The 24,311-nt window shown below is 42.3% G+C and overlaps 1 protein-coding gene and 1 long non-coding RNA gene across 4 annotated transcripts in view; one reads left to right on the top strand and one right to left on the bottom strand.

Moving 5' to 3' along the window:
* The window catches only part of ITSN2 (intersectin 2), a 353,877-nt gene that overhangs the window by 230,301 nt on the left and 99,265 nt on the right, over positions 1–24,311 (bottom strand). For all 3 annotated transcript variants that reach the window (XM_030198794.1, XM_030198795.1, XM_030198796.1), the window contains exons 12-15: positions 18,942–19,204; positions 15,211–15,360; positions 6,925–7,065; positions 2,159–2,246 (exon numbers count right to left, since the gene is read on the bottom strand). In XM_030198794.1, coding sequence (XP_030054654.1) covers positions 2,159–2,246; positions 6,925–7,065; positions 15,211–15,360; positions 18,942–19,204 — 642 coding nt within the window. The remainder of the gene's footprint in view (positions 1–2,158; positions 2,247–6,924; positions 7,066–15,210; positions 15,361–18,941; positions 19,205–24,311) is intronic.
* LOC115467104 lies at positions 1,132–24,311 on the top strand. The gene is made up of 3 exons (XR_003941644.1): positions 1,132–1,143; positions 9,108–9,111; positions 24,169–24,311. It is a non-coding gene; the product is annotated as an uncharacterized LOC115467104 (long non-coding RNA).

The following is a 24,311-nucleotide window of genomic DNA, read 5'->3' as shown; positions in this document are numbered from 1 at the left end:
ATACTCAGTGCAATTTTTCCAGCAAAAAAGGTGCAGGTACTCAAATGCCAGGCCACCCTTCAGGGGTGGGGTGATCACTGAGGGACTCACCCCACAATAGCCAGCCCCCCTGCAACCAGTCCCAGAATCTATGACAAGGCAGAATTGGTGTGTTGAGCATGAGCTCTTTCATTAAAACTTGTGGTCCATGGGTCAATTTTAGCAGGCACTGGAAAAGGTAATGGTACTCAGTACCCCCTCAAAAAAAGCCCTGGATATACTTGAAAGAGTTTTCAGTTATTAGCTCTCATCTCCATAACATGCTTATTTTCAAAGCTTCGAATTGCCTGCCTTATTACTTTAACATATAACTTGCCAGTGATTATGCTCATCCCTATTTTCTTCATTTGGGTCTGCTTTCATTTTTCAAAAAGGTGTCCTTTTGGTTTTTACTGCCTCTTCCACCTCACCATTAGACCACACTGGCCATTATTTGGGCTTCTTTCAACCTTTTTTTAGGCTTCCAAAATGGTCTTAACTAGTGCCCATGTCTCATGCAAACTTTTGAGCCATGGAAAATTCTTTTAGTTTTTTTTTTCCAATTCATTTCATCGAGTCTCACTTTTTAAAATTAAGTGCTACCACAGCAGTCTTTTTTCTTTAGTATTTCCCTTCCATTGATGAGAAATATTATTGCACTGTGATCACTACTGTTTAGTCACCCAACCACCATTACTCCTTGCACCAGGGCCTGTGTACCAGAAAAGGACTAGATCTAAAGTACATTTTCTTCTAGTCAGACCCAGGATCAACTGCTTCATGAAGAAGTAATTTATAGCATCTAGAAACTTTACTTCCCTGGGTAAATGTCCCATCAGGACATGCCAATGAAAATGGGGTAATTCAAAATCTCTGCTATTGTTTTCAAATTTGTTCATCTTCCTAGTTTCTGTTAGTATGTCACCATAGGAGCCAACTTTTCAAAATGATTGGGGGTGATGAATTTATTTTTTTTTATTTACAGGTGGTGCATACCCCCTTGTCCCCCTCCCTCTCTCCATCCCTCCGAGTTCCAGGGTCCCCCCGCCCTCCCTCCCAGTTCCAGGGTCCTTCCCCCCTCCCTCCCAGTGTCCCTCCCTTCCAGTTCCAGGGTCCTCCCTCCCAGTTCCAGAGTCGTCGTCCCTCCCTTCGAGTTCCAGGCCCCCTCCCTCCGAATTTTAAAAGTCATCTATCTTACCTCGTTGGGGTTAGGGTGGCAGCAGCGGAAAAAGCATGCAGGTTCGGCTCGGTGCTTAGTTGTTTTCCCTTCTCTCTCTCTCAGCTCTGGTCCCACCCTTGCGGAAACAGGGAATGAGGACGGGACCAGAGCTGAGAGAGAGAGAGAGAAGCGAAAACAACTAAGCACCGAGCCTGCATGCTTTTTATTGCTGCTGCCACCCTAACCCCAACGAGGTAAAACAGATGACTTTTAAAATTTGGAGGGAGGGGGCCTGGAACTCGATGGGAGGAGGGAGGGAGGGAACGAACTTCCGGTGGGTGAATGAACTTCCGGTGGGTGGAATATTGGGGGTGCTCGAGCACCCACGGAGTCGGCGCCTATGTATATCACTGTCCAACTCTTTATCCTGTCCAAGAAAATGCTAGTACAAACTAACTAATATGCTTCTCTCCATCACACATGGAATTTCTATCTATATCTATGTGCACATACTACTGCATTACATAACAGTAGAGTGCAAGTGTGAAAATTACAACATAAGCAGAACATGCAAATAAATGTTATGCATATTTTATTATGGAAATCCTAAAAAACTGCCTCGATGACAGCCCATGAGGACCCAGTTCATCCTGCACTAGATTTCTATCTATATCTATGTGCACATACTACTGCATTACATAACAGTAGAGTGCAAGTGTGAAAATTACAATATAAGCAGAACATGCAAATAAATTTTATGCATATTTTATTATGGAAATCCTAAAAACCTGCCTCGATGACAGCCCATGAGGACCCAGTTCATCCTGCCCTAGATTCACAATGAAAACAGCACACCTACACTGTACCATGCCACCTAATGACAACCACACAGATTTTGGCCTTAGTATTCCAAACATTTTAATTCTGCTCCAGTTATGGAGCAAATCAGTAAGTTATATTGCCTTAGGTATATGTGCTTACCTAATGAGTCGCCTAGCTGTATCTGCTTAATTCTTTCATTTAAAGCTTGTTTTTCAGGAATGAGATGATTTAATTTACTCTGATATTCCTGTAACAAAAATAATATAATTTTAATAATAGTTCTATAATTTAAATAGTTTGCATATAAAAGCAAACTGTTTTACAATGTAAATATACAGCAAGAATCACAGACAGATATAGATATATTAGGTAAGCAGGGAGAATGGATACTGAGAATGAATATAGAAAGGTACAAAGTAATATACCTGTGGCACAAAAACTAACATATATTATCAGGATTGCATCTAGCAGGGGGCAGGGCCTGCTGAGGACATCACTACCAGGTGGGATGCTGGAAAACCTAGCCTGCCAATAATGCACAAGAATAAAGATGTCAGAGTGGGAAGTGCAGCTGAGCAGCACAGGGACCCCTAAAGCATATGGTCCAAAAGAGTCACCCAGATTTCCCCTCTCCAAAAGGGCAGTCCTGTGTACAAAACTTTCCAAAATTACCCAGGAAAAAGGCCTATTATACTGTGCAATAATGAACTGGAATAAATGCCTGAAGTCCAACAGCAACTAAAATCAGGTATATGCTGATATAATAACCTCAGAACATAAGCACTGCCATACTGGAACAGACCGAAGGTCCATCAAGCCCAGTATCCTATTTCCAACCTCTATGGCACTGTATCGGTAACTTATACTTTAATATTTATACTGTGCTGGATTTATTAAAGTCTTTAATACCTCAGGGATTAAACAACAGAGTTGAATGGAAAGCTTTTCTTTAGGAGTCCGTTCTGTTTGGAATCTGTCCCACTATTTCATTATCTCATTACTTTAAAAGTTGGCCCTTTAAATGACACTCATTTTTTGATTGGCTAATGGCAGGCAGGAAGTAGTTTAAAAATTCCCCGCCATTGTTGCTTTCTTGCTTCAACCAAGACAAACTGTGGCTCTGGAAGGTAGATACCAGATCAGTGTGATATATTATTCCAAGTGCTCTCCTCTCTCTCATGATAATATCTTTATCGTTGCAGTTGCTGTGAGAAGATGTGAGGTCTGGCTACTTATGAAGCACAGAGTGAAACAGGAGCTGTTACTGAGTGTCTGAAGTCTTTTCCTCTATATCCGTAAAAGTTATCAGCATAATAGAGAGATCAGCTTGCCTTAGGTGGAAATTTTAAGGTTACATACTATAACGGCAAGTACCAAGAGTATTGTTAAGTTTTAATAATTTTGAAAAGTTGTGTCATCTGCAAATTTAATCACCTCACTTGTCGTTCCAATTTCCAGATCATTTATAAATTTGATCAATAGCACAAGTCCCAGTACAGATCTCTGGGGTACACCCTCCTCCAAGGAGGAAAATTGCCATTTAACCCTATTCTCTGTTTTCTATCCATTAACTAGTTTAATGGATAGAATGGATAGAACTAGTTCCTAATCCATAACAGAACACTGCCTCCTATCCCATGGTTTTTAAATTCTCAAGAGTCTCTTGAGGCACTTTGTAAAAAGCTTTCTGAAAACCTAGATACACTATATCAACTGGCTCACTTCTATCCACATGTTTATTCACGTCTTGAAAGAAATGAATCAAATTGGTTAGGAATGACTTCTCTTGGCTGAATTCATGCCGACTCTGTCCCATTAAATTTATTTATTTCAATACATTTATACAGGGCCGTGCCTAGGGTCTCTGGCGCCCCCCTGCAGACTATCAGTTGGCGCCCCTACCCCCCGTGAAAATGATCACGCCCCCCCCCCCCCCCCAGTGAAAATGATCGCTCACCACTTGCCACACTGACAGGAATTGTCAGCAATATTCTTAGAAACAAATTGCTATACATTGCAAAATAAGATAGCAGATGTAAATTCTCAAAGTGGACATATTCCAAACGCTAGACAAAAATTAAACTGAACCCCCAAGATGCCAGAGTCTGCATACAATGCAACACCACATAAACAGAAAATGTCCCCTAGTACTGTGCAAAATATAAAGACTGCAGATGTAAATTTGAAAAAAACTAACAAGAACCAATCACCACTTTACAAATTAACAAATAGAAATAAAACAAATATAGAAAATAAAATAATACCATTTTATTGGACTAATACATTTAGCTTTCAGAGGCCAAAACATCCTTCCTCAGGTCAATACAGTATAGTGCTGTTACAGTATCCTATCCTGACCTGAGGAAGGGGGTTTTGTTCTCCGAAAGTTAGTCAAAATGTATTAAAATTAGTCCAATAAAAAGATTACCTATTATAAACATGTATTAACACAGCTACAATACTACTATATCCTAAAGCAAAAAAAAAGTAAATATTTTATTTACAGTTTGTTGTCTCTGGTTTCTGCTTTCCTCATCTTCTTTTCACTGTCTTCCTTCCTTCCATCCAGCATCTGTCTTTGTTCTCTCTCTGCCATCCAGTGTCTGCCCTCTCTGCTGTCCCCTTCATCCAATGTCTGCCCTCTCTCCCTGCCCCTTCCATCTACATCTGCCCTCTATCTCAGAACCTTCCATCCACCATCTGACCCTGTCTGCCCTCTCTCTCCCCCTTCCATTCACTGTCTGCCCTTTCTATCGCTTCCATCCACTGTCTGCCCTTTCTCTCTGTCCGCTCAATCCACCATTTGCCCTCCCTCTCCCATCCATCTAAGGTCTGCCCTCCCTCTCACTCCCCCTTCCATCTAGTATCTGTCCCCTCTCTCTGCCCCTTTTTTTCAGCCCCCAGTTCCAGCCCCACTATCCCACCAGTCCCCAGTTTCAGCCCTAGCCCTTTTCTCCCACCAGTCTTGAGCTTCGGCCCCCAGCCACTTCTCCCTGTCCCCTTTTCAGCCCCCAGTTTCAAACCCAGCCCTTTTCTCTCACTAGTCCCAAGCTTTAGCCCCAGCCACTTCTCCCTGTCTTCTTTTCAGCCCCCAGTCCCCCCAGTTTCAGCTCTTGTCCCTTTTCAGCCCCCAGTCCCAGTACTAGCCCCCTTATCCCACCTACCCTCCTTTTCAGCCCCCAGTTCCAGCTCCCTTCATCCACATGCCTTGCATTAGGGCCTCCCCTTTCAGCCCCAGACCCCATCTGGGCTCCCCTCCCCATCCCCTTCTCCCATCTGGGCACCCCATCCCCTTCTCCCATCTGGGCACCCCAACCCCTTCTCCCATCTGGCCACCCCATCCCCTTCTGCCATCTGGGCTCCCCACCCCACCCCATCCCCTTCTGCCATCTGGGCTCCCCTCCCCTTCTGTCATCTGGGCACCCCACCCAATCCCCTTCTGTCATCTGGGCTCCCATCCCCTTCTGTCATCTAGGCTCCCCTCCCCATCCCCTTCTGTCATCTGGGCACCCCACCCCATCCCCTTCTGTCATCTGGGTTCCCCTCCCCATCCCCTTCTGCCATCTGGGCTCCCCTCCCCATCTGGGCACCCCATCCCATCCCCTTCTGTCATCTGGGCTCCCCTCCCCATCCCCTTCTCCCATCTGGGCACCCCATCCCCTTCTCCCATCTGGGCTCCCCACCCCATTCCCATCTGCCATCTGGGCACCCCTGATCCGACCCGACTACCAGCTCCGTCGAGATGACAGCGGGTGGGGGGGAGGGGGGGTGCTCCGCTCCCGCTGCTCCCACCCTACCTTCTTTTAAAAAAGAAATCAGTAAAGCGGCGTGGCAGGCAGCGCAGCTTCGCGTCTGCCCTGCTTGTAAAACAAGTAGATCTCCTCGTCGGGCCTTCGCTCACTGGGTCCCGCCCTCCTCTGAGGTAACTTCCTATTTCCTCGAGGGCGGGACCCAGTGAGCGAAGGCCCGACGAGGAGATCTACTTGTTTTACAAGCAGTGCAGACGCGAAGCTGCGCTGCCTGCCACGCCGCTTTACTGATTTCTTTTTTAAAAGAAGGTATGGTGGGAGCAGCGGGAGCGGCGCACCCCCCACCCGCTGACACCCGGGGCGCATCGCCCCCACTGCGCTCTTGGTTCCCTCAGTGTCCGCCTTCTTCTGAAGAAGGCGGGACACTGAGGGAACCAATGAGTGCAAGGGAAGGGAGACGTCGGCAGCGCTTTCACCGACGCTGCTGCAGCGGCTGCGACCGAGGTAATTTAAAGTCCTCGGGGGCGCGGGGCGAGGGTAAGCACTGCGGTGGCGCCCTCCAGAGGTGGGCGCCCCCCTGCGGCGCTTACCTCGCTTACCGCATCGGCACGGCCCTGCATTTATACCCCGCCTTTTGCCACAGTGTTGCAGCCATAAACTGTGTATATCTAAGTGTTCAGTAATTTTATTCTTCATAACAGTTTCCACTATATTGCCTGGCACTGAATTCAGGATTGCTGGTCTGTAATTTCCCAGATCACCCTGGAATCTTTTTTTTTAAAAATCAGCATATGTGATTAGAGGATCCCCCTATCATCATCATAATGTATTTTCATGTATAATGGCATCCAGAAAGAATAACAACATGGTATGGTATATGATCAGGAACTAAGTTTGATGGTTAATTCACTATTAATACTAGGAAATGCAGGCACACCAGTGGTGAAAATTAAGTCAAAACAACCAGGATTTTGAGTTTTCATGGATTCTATACAAGTTCTATATATTTTTACAAACTAAAATGCATGTGCAGACAGTTTATTTTTATCTTCGTCCCTGTGCCAGGCAATCACTGAAGAGTCAAATGATGTCCTGCATAACTGTGTAACTAAGTAAACTGTAAGAGTAAAGATGGTAAATAATCCCTGCCTAGACATAAATGTAAAACATACATACCTGAAGTTGCTGCTGAAGTTGTTTTATCGCCATAATTTCTAAGTCACATTTCTTATCTACAGTTTCCAGCTCATTTTTTTGAATCAACTTTTTGTTTTGAATATCCTTCAGACGGCCAGAGATTTGCTGATGCTTCCCATCCTATAAAATCAATAAATTACATTGTAATGACTCCTCATGTTTCTCCTGTCACAGGTGAGTCTGTTTATTTATTTATTTATTTATTTAATATACTGTCAATCGCCATACGGCAGCTAAGAGGTTAACAATAAAAGCTCAGAGAAGCAGAGATAAGAGTAGGGAGAAATCGCCAGTTAGGAGGGGAAGATAGGCAAAAAAACAGGATTTTAGGGTTTGTTTTTTTTAAGCAGGATATGTTAGTGTAGATTTAATATAAGGAGGTAGCATGTTTTGTTTTGTTTTTTGTTACATTTGTACCCTGTGCTTTCCCACTTATGGCAGGCTCAATGCGGCTTACATGGGGCAATGGAGGGTTAAGTGACTTGCCCAGAGTCACAAGGAGCTGCCTGTGCCGGGAATCGAACTCAGTTCCTCAGTTCCCCAGGACCAAAGTCCACCACCCTAACCACTAGGCCACTCCTCCACTCATAGTTGCATAGTTCGGGACTAATATAGGCAAAAACAATAGCGTGTGATGTCCAGTCTTATAGCAGTGGCAGATGAAAGATGTGAGGGACTGCTGAAAAGAACGTAGGGACCAACGTTTTCAAGATGAAATTAAACAAAGAGAAAACACAGTGTCTAGTCCTTTCATCTCAATACTCTCCACTTCTCCCGACTACTCTTAGCACCCAAGACGTTAAACTCTCCATATCTGACAACCTAAAAATACTTGGAGTAACGATTGATAACCATTTATCATTCGAAAACCATGCTACATTCATCACAAAAACAAATGTTTAATATGATGTGGATTTTGAAACGAGTGAAATCATACCTTCCCCTGGACACCTTTCGGAACCTAGTACAATCCACAGTACTCACGCACGCAGATTACTGGAACAGTGTTTTCTTAGGATGTAAGACCCTAACCCTGAAAAAACTTCAGACTACCCAAAACACGGCAGCCAGACTTATCTTTGGCAAGTCAAGATTCGATAGCGCAACACCTCTTCGAGAGAAGCTTCATTGGCTCCCCATCAGAGAAAGAATACATTTTAAAGTCCACACTCTGATTCATAAGTTCATATATGGAGAATCCCCTAACTACATGAATAACTTCATTGACCGCCCAACCAGAAATAGATCATCGTCTTCTCGTACTTACCTCAATTTACACCTTCCCAACTGCAAAGGTATTAAATACAAGACCTCCTATGCATCCAGTTTCTCCTTTTTGGGCAGCCAGCTTTGGAATGCTCTGCCAAGATCCATCCAAACAATCAACAACCATTTACCATTCAGAAAAATGTTGAAGACCCATCTCTTCAAGAAAGCTTACCCTAATGACCCAACTTAACGTTTTAAGCCCACCCACATGATTCTTGCCCCGACAATTATTATACCTTTGACCATGTCTCATAATCTGCTTATGCTCATTCCTCAATCTCTTCCTCTCCATCTTTCCTACTCCTTACCCCTCCCACTCGCTTCTCCTTTTGCTCATCCTATCTTTGTTTACCTCTCCATGCTCAATTTACATAGCCTCAAAACCCAACTACTACTATGTTTACTACAACTTATAACATTCTCCTTCTTCAAGACTTTGTAATTCTATTTACTATGTAAGCCACACTGAACCTGCTATGTGTGGGAAAGCGCGGGGTACAAATGTAATGAATGAACATCCTCCTTCTTTCTGCCCTTACTTAAACCTTGTACCTTACCAATTGTATCTGATAAAATTGTATCTGATAACCTGGAATGACTATGTCATAACAAAACTCTGTAAGCCACATTGAGCCTGCAAATAGGTGGGAAAATGTGGGATACAAATGCAATAAATAATAATAATGAATAATAATAATAATACGGAATAGGAAGATTAGATATGTAGTCAGGAGCAGATGGGAGCAAACCTTTGTAGGCCAACAGAAGTAGTTTATAGATAAGACAGCAAGATACAGGTACAAAGTGTTCTTGTACATAACAACATGAGTTGCTATACTGGGTCAGACCAAAGGTCCATCTAGCCCAGTATCCTGCTTCCAACAGTGGCCAAGCCAGGTCACAAGTATCTGGTGAAAACCCAATTAGTAGCAACGTTCCATGCTACCAATCCCAGGGTAAGCAGTTGTTTCCCCATGTCTGCCTCAATAGCAGACTATGGACTTTTCCTTCAGGAACTTGTCCAAAACCTTTTTTAAACCCAGATGTACTGCTACTACATCCTCCAGCGAAGAGTTCCAGAGATTAACTATTCGTTGAGTGAAAAAAATATTTCCTCCTATTTGTTTAAAAAGTATTTCCATGTAACTTCCTTGAGTGTCCCCTAGTCTTTGTACTTTTTGAACGAATAAGAAATAGATTTACTTCTACTCGTTTTACACTACTCAGGATTTTGTAGACCTCAATCATATCTCCCCTCATCCATCTCTTTTCCAAGATAAAGAGCCCTAACCTCTTTAGCCTTTCTTCATATGGGAAGAGTTCCATCCCCTTTATCATTTTGGTCGCTCTTCTTTGAACCTTTTTTTAATTCCACTATATCTTTTTTGAGATATGGTGACCAGAACTGAACGCAATACTCAGGGAGTGGTTACACCATGGAACGATGCAGAGGCATTATAATATTTTTGGTCTTATTCACCAGCCCTTTCCTAATAATTCCTAGCATTCTGTTTGCTTTTTTGGCCGCCACCACACACTGAGCAGAAGATTTCAGAGTATTTTCTACGACAACACCTAGATCTTTTTCTTGAACGTGACCCCCACGATGGACCCTAGCATCAGGTAACTATGACTGTAGAAGAAGAGAGGTGACGGTCATATATATGAGCATTATGTAACATTTTTACGCAGTGGACTGTACAAGCTGGAGGCAGTTTAGCAAGGAAAGAGGGCACTGCAGTAGTCTAAGTGGGTAATAAGGGAAAGGAGAAGAGTCTGGATACACGAGGATAGGAGGAAGGGCTTGAACAAGCGGATGTGTTGGAAGAGCGAAGAAAGATGATTGAATAATTTTATTAATGAGATGTGTAAGTGTAAGTTTGGGGTCAAAAATAACTCCTAGAAAGTGAAGTTTATCAGTAAAGGTCATGGTGTATGGTCATGGAGGGAAGGGGGTGGAGGGTATAGTACATAGGGATCAGTGAAGTGCATTGCTTCAGTTTTGGTGGTGTTTAAAGAAGAGCTTATGTTCATCAACCCAGAGGGATGATTGTTTGAAACAGGAGTTTAGGAAGGATGAATCTGTGTCTTCTGAGGTATAAGAACAGAGAATTTGAATGTCATCCGCCTAACAGTATGGATTACATCCGAAAGACTTGTATGAGTAGAATCACAGGAGAGACGAAAAGATTAAATAAGACTGGTGCCAGAATAGATCTCTGAGGGACTCTCAGAATAGAGGAACATTTAGCAGAAGAAAGATGTCCCAAGATGAATCAGTAGGAACGCAGATGGGTCTTTTTTGTACTATTTTATCATGGTTTACCTCATATTTGCATGACTCACAAAATTATCTACAGTGATGCACTGGGATACATGACTGACTTAATCGACCTACCAATAAGAAATACCTCTAAATCAACACTACCCACGATGCAATGGACTCAAATATAAATCTACCTACACATCCAGCTTTTCTTATATCAACGCACAACTATGGAACGCACTGCCAAAAGCCCTGAAAACCATGTATGACCACATAAACTTCAGGAAAACACTAAAAACTCACTTGTTTAAAAAGGCATATCCTACCGATCCAACATAATTGTCAGAACCCTGCGACACACCACCACCAAAGACCAAAATGGATAGTAACATAGTAACATAGTAGATGACTGCAGAAAAAGACCTGCATGGTCCATCCAGTCTGCCCAACAAGATAAACTCATATGTGCTACTTTTTGTGTATATCTTACCTTGATTTGTATCTGTCATTTTCAGGGCAAAGACCATATAAGTCTGCCCAGCACTATCCCTGCCTCCCAACCACCGGCTCTGGGACAGACCGTATAAGTCTGCCCAGCACTATCCTCGCCTCCCAACCACCAGCCCCGCCTCCCACCACCGGCTCTGCATGCTTCCGCTGAACGAATCTTTTATGTGGACCTTCCACATGAACCTATCCTACCACAACTTCTCTTTGTATTTGTTTACCCCGGAGCCTGTAAACATCTCTCCAGCGCTATGTAAGCCACATTGAGCCTGCAGATAGGTGGGAAAATGTGGGATACAAATGTAACAAATAAATAAATAAATGATGTAAAAGCAGGCTGTGGTCAATCATGTCAAATGCTGATAAAAGGTCCAAGGAAACAATAACAGATGATTTATGATCCAGTTATGGGTGCAGAGCAAAGGTTTTGTCTGAAAAGGAAGTTAACTGATTCAGTGGGGTGGAGGGTGGAGTGGGGAGGTGAGAAAGGGAACAGACAAGAAACAGACAGAACTGGGGACTTTCCTGGAGGGTAGAGAAAAGCAAATAGAATAGAGTAAAAAGAAAGATAGAAAGAACTAGGGAGCAGAGCGAGAGGCATCCTACCCTGAAGAGAAGGCTGAGAAAGTTTAGGGTTGAACTTTACAGAGGGGGAGGGAGAGGAGATCAAGCCTGAGGAAAAATTCCAGCGAAGTTGGAGAAAGAGAACTGGGGAGGATCAAGCCTGAGAAAGAAAAAAAAAGTTGACACAGGAAGGAAACAAGTCTTACGATGGAAAAATTCTGCACAAAAAAAAAATACAAAAATTATGTAAGCTTTAAAATATTGTATGCAGAACTTTCAATTCTTTTGCACAGAATTTCACCAGAAGCACTATCCCTCTAATTCTAAAAAGTTGTGTCCAAATTTCTGACTAGCACACAAATTTGCAAGTGCAACTTATTGAATAAAGTCAGTTTCATGTAGGGACTTCCAGTGAGCAGTCATGGCATTCAGATGTGCTTAGCTTGGTACTGCAACTTCCCCACCACCCCCCCACCCCCACACACACACAAAATAAGCTCTCCAGCAACAGATAAGTTTCTTATAACTGGGGTGGCAAACATTTGGCTACTGCTTACCTTGTTCACCATTGAGCAGCTATGCCAAAGCAAGTAAAATCCAGAGCGGGTCCCTCGATTCACAAGCAGTATGCCATCAAACTGGTCAAGAAATCTAAAAATGGCGAGGGTGGCAGGAGTACATGCTTTGCTGGATCCACCTCTTCGCAGCACACACAGTCCATCTCTTCAGGGTGGGGGTGAAAATCAGAAGAACTGCATGTATGAGCAACTTTTAAGAGTTTAGAGACAGTAAGATGGAGATAGCGGAGTTGGTGATAGCCAAGCTGGAGGAAAAAAATGGAGGCTTTTTTGACTCTTCTGGAGTCGATGGAATCTAAAGTCCAGGAGCTAGAGGATGGGCCAGCGAGAAGAAGGACAGATTGTGCACACAACAGCAGTTGAAGGAGCTATATGAGAACACTGAAGAGCAGGAAAACAGAAGGAGATCTAACCTGTGTATACTGGGACTGCCAGAGGGCTATGAAGGGCCTAATGTAGTGACCTATGTTCAGAAGTTACTTCATACATGTTTTCACCTCCACAGTACAGAATCCGCCTTTTCAGGTGGAGAGGGTGCATCGGGAATTGTGGCCCAAACCCAATCCTACTTTGCCGTCAAAAGCCCTCATAGTCAAATTGCTCCACTATCAGGAGACAGAATTGGTGTTGAAAAAAAGCTGTAAATATGACAACCTGTGCATATTTCCACATCTCAGTTTAGATGCTATGTGAAGTCAAAAAGAGCTATAACCTTACAAAAGAGAATTGCAGGAGAAAGGTATCCAGGTTGGGATGTCGTTTTCCGCCCATTCGATAGTTATCTGTGAAGGACTTTTCTGAATAATCCAAAAGAAGTGCCTTTATTAGATCACTCGATTCTAATGCTTCAGGATCATGGTCACATAATAGCACAGCTTCCCTGTATCAACAGCAAGGTTCGGAAAAGCAGAAGCTGATGGCGACAGTGCGAAAAGGCTGGGACCTGGTCGGCATGGTGCGACATGGTACAGAAGGGTGCAAGTCACCGCCAGAGGGTACACATGCCGAGAAGCCTGTGGCTGTGGGCTCAGCAACAACTGAGGATGTTTCAGTCTCAGATCTGGCCGAGGATGGAGGCAGTTCGTAGTCCAGCAGACCTAACCTTAAGTCTTGGGTGCCAGTAGTAGTTGCTTGTAAGTTGCTTCAAACTGGGAAGTTGCTGGACTGACAATGGCTACTTGCTGGGTGGCACCACTGGAGAAGTTGCAGTGTCAAGGATGGTAGTGCTCTCCTGTTTTGACCTTTGACTTTGTATGGACTATTGGTTGGTTGGTTGGTTGGTTGGTTGGTTGGTTGGATGGATGTATGAGTGTGTGTGAGCATGGGGGAGAGCAAGCTGAGTTTGGGGATTGTGAGTTCTGTGTGGCAGGGGGAAAGGGAGTGGGCTCTGGTGGGAGTTATGGTTATTGGAAAATTTGGGTGGCTCTGGTATGGAGGGAGGAAGGAGCGGGGGGATATGAGTTGCAGGGGGGATCTTCAGAGGTCAGGGGGTATGAGGGGAGTTTTTGTGAAGAAGGGGTGGGTTGGCTCACTATTCCTATCAATTATGAGATCCCTGGGGGGGGGGGGTTTATTACATATTATTGGGGGGTATTGGATGATGAAGTTCAGGCCTCAGATCTGGACAGAGTGGTTCACATATTAATGTTGACAGCTATGATGTCGCTTGTTCAGAAGTGGAAGGACCCCCATGTACCAACAATTGACTAGTAGGTAAAAGTTTGTGCAGACATGAGATGATATGATAAGATTTCCTGTAGTCTGAAAGGCAGAAATCTGCAGTATGAAAGGTCTTGGGAGGTCATGCCCCAATTTTAGGGGTTATACTTACTGGGGTCCCTCATTCTCTTCTTGGGAGGGTTCACCCAATGGATGCTAGCTGGCGCTCCTATTGTGCTTGGAGACAATGCTAACTGTTGAGCTTTCAGTATTGGGGGGGGGGGGGGGGGAGGAGTGGAGATGATTTCTGTTTGGTATAAGTTGTCTAGTTCATGCAGGAGTGTGGTTTGCAGTTTAAGGTTCATTTTTGTATGATGAACAATGGCTGCACTTTACTATCTAATTTGTTGTCAACTGTATGTGGTATACTTTAAATAAAAATTTACAGTTTAAAAAAAAATCACTTCCGAACATTACAATGAATTAATTAGCTGCTAACTAACCCACAAAGTTTCTCATACTGGTGTTCCCTCCTGTTTATCAAAACTGATCGTTCCCTACAGACCTGTGCACTTTGTTCGCTCATCTACCAGAAATCACTGAACCACCCCTCTCTGAGATGAGAGTCCACTCAGCATTCTGCTTTCTTTTTCACTGGTCTCTCTCTCTTTGAGCTCTCTTCGAGCTGAATTATCATATCCCCAGTTTAAGGCTTCCCTTAAAACCCACCTTTTTTCCAAGGCTTTTGATGGTGTTCCATAGCTTGGCCAACAAGCTGGCAGTGTGGTACTCATCCAGAATCTCTGCTCCCTTTATATTTTACCTTCCTTTTCTCTTTAACTTTCCGTTTCTTCATGTCTTAGCTGTACACTGCTTTGATTTGTGTTTTGAAAGGCGATATACCAAGTGCAAATAAACTAAACTAATTAGTCTGTTGTTATTACCGCTAATTAGCACTAATTGGTAATTACGCAAATAACTGCCCTTAGGCAGTTACACGCACGGGCGATAGAATACTAGCATTCATGCACCTAACTGCCTACAGCTAGGCATGAGCATTAATGGCAGTCATTGAGTTAGGTTTTTTTTTTTTTTGTTACATTTGAACCCCGCACTTTCCCACTCATGGCAGGCTCAATGCGGCTTACATGGGGCAATGGAGGGTTAAGTGACTTGCCCAGAGTCACAAAGAGCTGCCTGTGCCTGCAGTGGGTTGAAGTGCTCATGCCTAAAGTTAAACACGTAAATGTGGATTTACACCGGCATTATAACACAGCAGTTCCAATCACAACTGCTATTATAGAATTTGTGCTTAGCATACATCATCCCGGGGCCTAACTTTAGGCAATCTATAAAAAATTACCCCCTAATATACTAATATACATCTAAGCAGGTATGCTTCTTTATTTAATCTCCTCTTACCAGTGCTTCTAGTTCCAGTTGAAGGCTTTTCTTTTTAGAATTTAGTTTAACAATCTCTTCCTGCTCCCTATTTCGCTGATTGAGAAGATCCTGACGTCGAATCCTTTCCCATTCTAGTTGGCGTTGGCGCTCAAGCTCTTGTTTTGCAGCCTGTGGATACCAATATGTGTCACTTCAGCATCATAAAATCATACTCTACTGAAAACATGCATACTTTATGAATACCATGCAGACTCCCAACTACTTCAGTTTAGAAGCAGAAGAAACTGGACACTAAGATCACATGATTAAGACTAACTTCACAAAGAAAAAAATGTGAGTAAAACAACCATTTAGGTAGCTCATTTAACAGATTGCCCCTTCAATATATTTCACAAAGTTGACTACATTATATTCTACTCTAGAGTACAGCTATGAGGAATGTGTCTCTGTGCTCTGCTGGCATTTATTCAGCAAAAATATGACCGCTGAAGAAGAGCAGAAGCAGGTTCCTTGCCACAACTATCCTTCAGGTATCAGCATCTATAAGCCAGGAGACATGCCAGACATTGCAATATAAAAATAATAGAAAATCACCATTTGGTCCAACCAGTTCCCCCCCCCCCCCCCCCCACCACAAGTTGCTCATGCCTAGGCTGCTGTAGCTCTGAAATTGACTATAGCTCTGGTCACACAGAATACAGCAGATAAGGACTGTAGGAACCATCCACTCTGCCCCAATTAATCCCTGATGCAATGGGTTATTGTTATGGTTTAATTATTTATATTCAGCTTAAATTCAAAGCCAAATTACAATCATAACGTATATAATCCAGTTTTTAGAAGAAAAAAACAAAATAGTACAATGCTGCAAACCTAGTTGATCTCAAAGCTCTCTTTCACCTCCTTACAGCTGGGAATTTTCTGTAGTACACATTCAAAAATAAAACAGGCTGTGAAGCCACAAACCTTGGTGGGATCAAGATAAGCTTTTTGCAAAGAAGTAAAAATTTGTTTTGAGTAACTCTGGTTAGAGAGTACATCAATAACAATGATGCAATGATATAAGAATATTTGAATGTTTTGAAAATTGAAAAATTAAAAAATTGGACTTTATAAGATAGCAAAGGAGGGGGTTTTTTGTAGCCAATAAAATAATTGCCATTTTTAATCTTTGAGCTGATTATTATGCTCTGTATGGAGGTTCTGAGGCTTTTCCCTCCTATATTTGAACTGCAGCATATGATTACGTTTGCATTTTTTTTGTTTTTGAAAACTGATGAGTGGAGTCTTGCTATTACATTTTCTGTAGTACACCAATTTTCTATGGAACTTTGGAAGGCTAAGTGCTTTGAAAATATGCCTCCAAACTTGCTTATATTTTGTTACTGTATTTGCTGCTTGTGACCAGTGTTACCATCAATAATTAAGACATCTCTCTCCTTTTCACAAGCTGATTGACCAATAACTACATAACCAGTCTTCAGTAAGTTAATTGAACAAGCTGTGCGTATTCAGTTGGAAAAAAATTCTCTATATATGATTAGATAACTGAATTTCAAAGTAGACATGGTACTGAGTCACTGATGCAGATGTTCACCGACGTTCAGAAAAAAAAACCCAAAACCAAACTCCCTTTTTTGTTAGTGTTCATTGGTGTAGCATCTGCATTTGATATGATACATTGGGCTGATACAGGAATATGAGGAGTTGTTTTAGAATGGTTTATCCTACTATTGAGATAAGTTTTCTACTCAATTGAGACAAATGTGATACTGAATTGAGATTTCTAATGGACATACATTATTTGTGAATTATACGAGGACTGCTTTAACTGGTGACTGCAAGTTTGACATTGCCTGTTTATAATCTTTGTTGATCATAGAGAAACTAATCTTTACATACATATTTTTTTTCACTGTTATGAGCTGTTTATTATTTTTTGGGTGTACTTATTTCACACACAGTTGCGTTCAATGATGGTGTGAAGTTTCAACCAGTTTGTGAACACTGATTCCATTTGGCTCTAAGTTACGGAAGAGCGCTGTCTCTATTTCTCCACTTTTTTGAAAGTATTTTTTGGATTTTGCTTTACTTTCTTGAGGGTTCTGCATATTGTTGAGTCCTATAGAGCAGCAAGCAGGTCCCTGGAGTAGCTTAGTGGCCAATGCAGTGGCCTGTAGAGAAGGGGACCCAAGAACATATCCCACTAACTAGTACACTTGTGGTGAAAAGTGCGAGCCCTCCAAAACCCACCAAAAACCTACTGTACCTACATACAGGTGACACTTGCAGGCATAATAGATATTGTAGTGGTGTACAGTAGGTTTCTGGTGGGTAGCGTAAGGGCTTTTGTGGAGTACAGATGGGTACAGTACATTTTTGTTGGGCTTTGGAGGACTCACCATACAATATAACGGGGTAACGGTGAGGTGTGCACCTGGGACCTTTTATGTGAAGTCCACTGCAGTGCCCCCTTGGATGCCCCACTGCTTTGCAGGGATGTGTGTGGCCAGTCTACTAAGAATACTGGCCCATAAGATAGACGCATTGAGCACAAAAACATCTAGCAAATGCTCATTTCAAAACAAAAAGTTGGACGCTTGAGAAACAGCAACAGGTCTGAAGAACAGTATTATGATTTTTATTGGCTTTTAAGTCATTTCTGTAACATTGAATACAGTGGCAACCTTTGACCTCTGTAGCCTCTATATGATGTGAGATTTTTCACTCACTCTGCCAGATTCACCACTAACTGCTGTTTCTCAAGAGAGGAAATATGTATCTGACTGCAATTTCCTCCCTAAATGGTGTTGTAGTAAGGCAAGGTTTCTATATATTTAATAAGAACCAATGCTACTGCTGTTTTTAAAGATATATATCTGGCTACAATAGTCTCTTAACGTTGTTATAGTAAGGAAAGGATTCTATATAAGAATCAATGCTGCTGTTATTCTTAAAAGGCATGATTAGCTTTGGCTATCTGCTCTCCCTATGCACTGCTGATATAGCAAAGTTCACAAAACTATTAGACAATAGCTGGTATGAGTCCCCTTATGTACTGTTCTGTGACACATGCTCAGTAATTATGTTTTTTTTTTGTTTGTTTCAGCTGTTTTAAATCCAGTAGGTGGAATTGTTTACACTGTACCACTGAGATATGTATTAATGTTTTTTAACCTTTATTTATATTTTATATTCATTATTTATGTTTCATGTCAATGATTCATATAGATGGTTTTTATTTATACATGTTTTGATCTTATCATATATATATATATATATATATATATATATATATATATACTGTATATATATATATATATATTACAGTTGTTATATAAAGCCCCTGATGCAGCACTTTAGGAGGGCGAAACACAGCCATATCGGGTTCATGACTGTTTTAAACTTTTGTAGTGAATAAATTCATCTTTTTATGAAAGGTTTTTGGAGATTTGCTTCTTTTTCCATCTTGTGCTGGATTTTGTGAGTCACCTGCCTACTTGATTTCTTGGACTTTATATTCATAAGCCTTTCATGTGCTCTTAGCTATCTGTTTTTAAATGCACAATATGGCACAGATAAAGGATTAATTCATTTTTCTTCCACTGCATTAGACTGGTAGAAGATTCCCAAATTTCTAAACATCCAGCGTATTAGTATAACCAATCTCCTTAAATGAATTCAGAATGTGATATGTTTTTCACCAGGCTAATAGTAATACATAAAATTGATTTAGAAAGTACAATGACCTCCCGTCTTTCTATTTCTTTCCTCCTTTCTTCCTCCTTCTGCCTTTCCAGTTCTCGCTGTTTCTCCAGGCGCTTCTCCATCTCAAGTTGCTTCTTGCGCTCTTGCTCCTGGCGCTCCCGCTCCTTCCTCTCCTGTTCCTCTCTTTCCTTCTGAGCTTTGCGCTCTGCCTCTCGCTGCTGTTGCTCCACCAGCACCTGTCGGCGCTTCTCCAGTTCCATGTTACCTCGATCATAATTTTCTTTCCTCTTGTCTTCAAATGTGACTACAAAAAGGAGCACAACGGGAGTTTCAGCTACAATAAATTCTCGTATTTATTTGTAATGTGTCTACGTACATGACAATTCAAGAATCTAGTCACCCATATTTATGCAACCTTGGCACATGTAAATGCATGGCATCCCAGCACTTACGTACAAAAGTGCCCACTCACCTGTGCAAGTGCCAGCAGGGTACCCCAGCACTATTCTACAACGGTGTACCTTACTTACTTACAAAGCACATAAATACATAGGGTGCGTTTACAAGCGGGACACAGGCAGGGCATAACTAACAGAATGCAGTAAGTTGAATGCTTTCATAAGTTACACGTGTTCTTGCTGCACTTGTGTGGCCACAGTTTCATCAAGTCTATGGCAGCTGTAATTATGGGAACGTAAATGTTAAGTGCTTCGATACCAGATTACGCTAATATTCTATAACGGATTCTGGATACACACCACACATCCTCGGGGCACCTACATGAAAGCTCCACCAGGGGTGGCAGAGGAGGAAAATGAGGTGCTACTCCACAAAGCAGAGCCCAGCTATCCTGCTCTACATACTGCTTCTTAATTCTCACACTCCAGGGTGGACTGAGAGTGGTCTAGGCCCCCGGGGCAATGAGGACCATTGGGCCCCCTCCAGTCCTGGAGCGCAGGAGGAGGAGGAGATGCAGCGTCCTGGTTCCAGTTGAGAGAAGGACGTCGCACATCAGGCATGTGGGATGGAAGCACTGAGACCTCAGGCACTGTCCGGTTGCCCATAATGTCAGTCCGCCCCTGCCCACACTCAAGGTCTCATGTTGAAGCTAGGAAGGGGTGAGGCATATGTGATTAGATATGCACTCAAAGGAGCTCAGTGGCCAGTGCAGGTGCCTCCTATGGATGTAAGGTGCTGAGGGCACAGTTAGTGTGCTGGTCTGAACCTATCAAGTCATTGTACTTATTCCCACTGTATCACCACACCCTAGTTGGGAAACACTGCTATATATACACATTTGTCTTTTTATTCTATTAATGGCCACTCAATGTTCCCATTAGCCCATGACCACTAGCACATGAGCCCCTACCACCACCCATTATGTAGGCAGTAAGGGCTCACTCGCTAGCTATGTGCTATCGGTTAGCATGTGGCAATGTAGCTGCACTAACCGATCAGCGCACAACATGCTTACCCTTTGCTCTTGGCCAGTCCCCAGCAAAAGACCTTGACTCAGTGCATATCTAATTACTGTAACTAATATCAAAAATAATGATTTAGTACTATGTAGGCTTTAGAAGCCAAGCTGTGATGAACGCAGACAAGAGCATTTCTCTATAAAATTGGTCAATCTAGTTCCCATTAAAGACTAAATCACTTTTGTTTTATGGTTTGTTTGTTTGTTTTTTACAAAAGGCAATTAGTCTAAAGCTAGAGGGTTGAGATAATCTAAACCATATGATTTAGGAATCAGTCTCACTGCTATCAAACCCATCTTAGCCAGAAGTTGGCCAAATTGTAAAATCCCATTCACTAATGTGGTGATCCACATTATTATGGCAAGTGGTGGTTTATTTAACAAAATAAAGACGTACAACTGTCCAAAATACAACAGGATTAAGAAAGTTTGTTTAATGAAGATCTGAAGTCATTAGTCATGGTGAGATACAAATAGTCCAAATCCGGTCTGCTGGGATATTTTGATTACTAACATTACAATATTTTAGGTCCAGGAGACTGGATGCATCTCACTTTGCTCTACTAAAGATTTACACATGTTAATTAACTGTTGCCAATTACTTCTGCTCATTCCAAAAAGAGTGGTTTCTCAGCAGGAAGGTTTGTTAAATACTCCGAGAAGCTAAAGTATTTGCCCATTTCATTTTCCAAAAAACTGATTCACTCAAAACCCCAAAATGCATCAAGCAAGTAAAGAAAGTAGCAAAGCTGATGACCAGGCAAAATCCATTACCCAGTCTCAGCAAAAACAACAACAAAAAAAAAAACCTTCCCATTTTTCACATCTAAAGTAACTGCATATTTTTGCATTTATGTATCTGTGAAGGACAAAAAATATGCAGTCCACCTTTTTCTCGTAGTTTTCTACAACAAATGGTGTAAAGGCTAGGTAAAAGAAGCATTAATTTATTTTAGTTACATTTGTACCCCGCACTTTCCCACTCATGGCAGGCTCAATGCGGCTTACATGGGGCAATGGAGGGTTAAGTGACTTGCCCAGAGTCACAAGGAGCTGCCTGTGCCTGAGGTAGGAATTGAACTCAGTTTCTCAGTTCCCCAGGACCAAAGTCCACCACCCTAACCACTAGGCCACTCCTCCACTAATAGAAAGGGATTTTGAGTAAAGAATGCAAAATGGCAATTGCAGTAAAGAAAAAAAAAAAAAAAAAAAAAAGAGATCTCATGTCATGTCATATCATATCACTCATTCCCCTTCCACCTCCCAAGGGGTAGGGGTAGGGGTAGGGGTGATCCCCCCCCCCCCCCGTTTTCTCAGTATCATTAAAAGAGGTGGGGGTAAGAGATTTTTTTTTTCTTTACTGCAATGAACAGAGAGGGTTAATGAGTATCTGAACAAGAGAAAAAGGTAGGGGAAGTGCTAATAAGAAACAGAAGTAGCAGACAGTATCTAATGAGACTGGAGGGCACAGAGATAGTGAGAGTGAGAGAACAAGAGTCTCATTAGAAGAGCATTTCAGAAAGATGTAAAACCAACCCTTTCATGAGTCTTTCACAAATATGTTACAACTTGCAAATATTTCATAAAATATGTTTCTGGGCACCCTGACAGATTCCTAACAAATATTTCACAAGTATATGTATAAACATGCACTTTATATGGGAGCCACAAGAGCCAATATTTTCATTTTAAAAATATTAAGGGGCTGTAAAAGATACACAGTACTTGTGATATCAGTGTTTAGTTGACAGGAAAGGAAAAGGGAAGCTTAGTTTATGAAGGCAGCCTATGTATATATATTAAAAAAAAAAAGTCAAGGACACAGATCTACATTAATAATTCTCACCTCCAAGATTCTCACCTCCAGTGTGGCAGGGAAACACTGAAGCCCTGCACTTGTGTAGCCTGTCAGCACCACTCACTCTCACTCATACAACCACCTTCAGCCACGCCCCTTCCGGACATAATTCGCTACCTGAACGTTTTATTCAGGCCCCAAGCTCCTGCCACTTCCGTTCAGGGTTCGTAATTTTATGTTGGTGAAGCCTCTCTACTCACCATGTCTCTCGGCCACGCCCTCGCGTCGGCCGTGAGGACGTCACCACAGAAATGACGTACGGAACGAAAGGGTCATGAGGAGGTGGAGCCAGGACGCAAGTGCCGAATCCGGGGCATCGGACGCATGGCAACACTGCCACAATGCCTGGCACTCCAAACACCTGCAGTGGCAACAGCGACGCCTTTTTTTCCTAGTTACTATATAAATGCTAAAATACTCCAGCACTCAGATCAGTGGCTACTGCAGGCATGAGTGCAAACTCTCAAGACGGTATTTAGAAACCTCTCAACAGATTCCTCATTCCTGTTTTAACTTAAGAGAAAGTGAGAACAGAGTGGAGAGGAGGAGTAACCTAAAGGTTAGTGCAGTGGGATGAGAGTCAGAGAAATAAGGTTCAATTCCTATAGCAGCTCCTTGTGACCATGGGCAAGTCAATTAACCCTTTACTGCCACAGGTGCAAAAACTTAGATTGTGAGCCCACTAGGGACAGAGAAAGTATCTCTACAAATGTGGTATATCAAATGCATGACCCAAAAGAACTTGGCTCCTGTTGTTAAGATCCAGGAAGAGGTTCAAGTATACAGGAGTACAATTAACTACAGCTCTCGTTTGGAGTACTGTGAACAAATCTGGAGATCACACTTTCAAAAAGATATAAACAGGATGAGTTGGTCCAGATAAAATGGTCTGTGGTCTTTGTCACAAAGCATGCAGAGATAAGACTTAAATATCTAATTATGTGTACCTTTGGAAGAAAAGGCGGCAGAGGGGAGATAGGATAGAAATATTTAAATACCTTTGCAACACAAATGCACAGGAGGGAGGCCTCTTTCAATTGAAAAGAAAGAGGCCCTGTAATAAGTGGACACAGGATGAAGGTGAAAGGGGATAGAATCGGGATAGACTAAGGAAATATTTCTAAGGATGGTGGATGCATAGGGCAGGCTGTCAACAGCGGTGGTGGGGACGAAAACTGTATCTGAATTCAAGAAAGCATACGACAAACATAGATGATCTCTAAGGCAGAGGAAATATTTGTAGAATTCATTTTCTAGGCAGACCTCACTATGGGAAATATTAGGACTTCCACATTAGCATTAAATTGCAAAGACCATTTGTAGAGTTTCACTTGAGAGTGTGATTCTCATATGGTAATGATAAAAATAATCTGATCTCAAACTTATACACCGCACTAATTCCAGCTTGAGGATCGAGGCGGTTTACATCACATGAGACTTACACAAAAGTGAGGAATTACATAGACTCAACAGGGATCCAGGCATTATAAAGTGTGAATGGGATTCTATTATTATGAGTTTCCTAGACACCATTGCGCCTGTGAAAATTTGAAAAGTTAGATCAACTAAATCTAACCCTTGGTATAATGATTTCTTAAATAATATTATGCCTCTGCTATTGGCTCTGAGTTGGTAGATTCAAAAGATGTTTTTGCTCTAGTGAATGATCTGCTTACGCCTCCTGTTCCTGATAAGTTGGCACTTATGGCACAACCTAGTGCACAGGAATTGGCTGATTTTTTTTTGTTTTACACAAAAGTGGAAAAAATTCAAGATGACCTTAGAATCAACTACAATTACCTGATTTACATTCACAGGGTTCTGCTCCTGCTTTAGAAACAACTACAACTGTAGATTAATTATGGGACTCTTTTGAACCTGTAATTTCAAAGGATCTTCTAGCGTTGTTCCAAAATTATCATCTTGTTGACAGGGCCGTAGCCAGACACCTAACTTTGGGTGGTCCTGGATCCAAGATAGGTAGGCAGAAGAACCCCTCTCTGTCCCACAGGTGATTTGGTCTCTCCTTGTCTCACCTGCATGCAAACTGCTATTTACAAGGTATGCAGGAGGGAT

The sequence above is a fragment of the Microcaecilia unicolor genome, chromosome 3 (genome assembly GCF_901765095.1).
Source record: "Microcaecilia unicolor chromosome 3, aMicUni1.1, whole genome shotgun sequence".
In the NCBI taxonomy this organism is placed as follows: Eukaryota; Metazoa; Chordata; class Amphibia; order Gymnophiona; family Siphonopidae; genus Microcaecilia; species Microcaecilia unicolor.
This window is presented reverse-complemented; position numbering and strand designations above follow the sequence as displayed.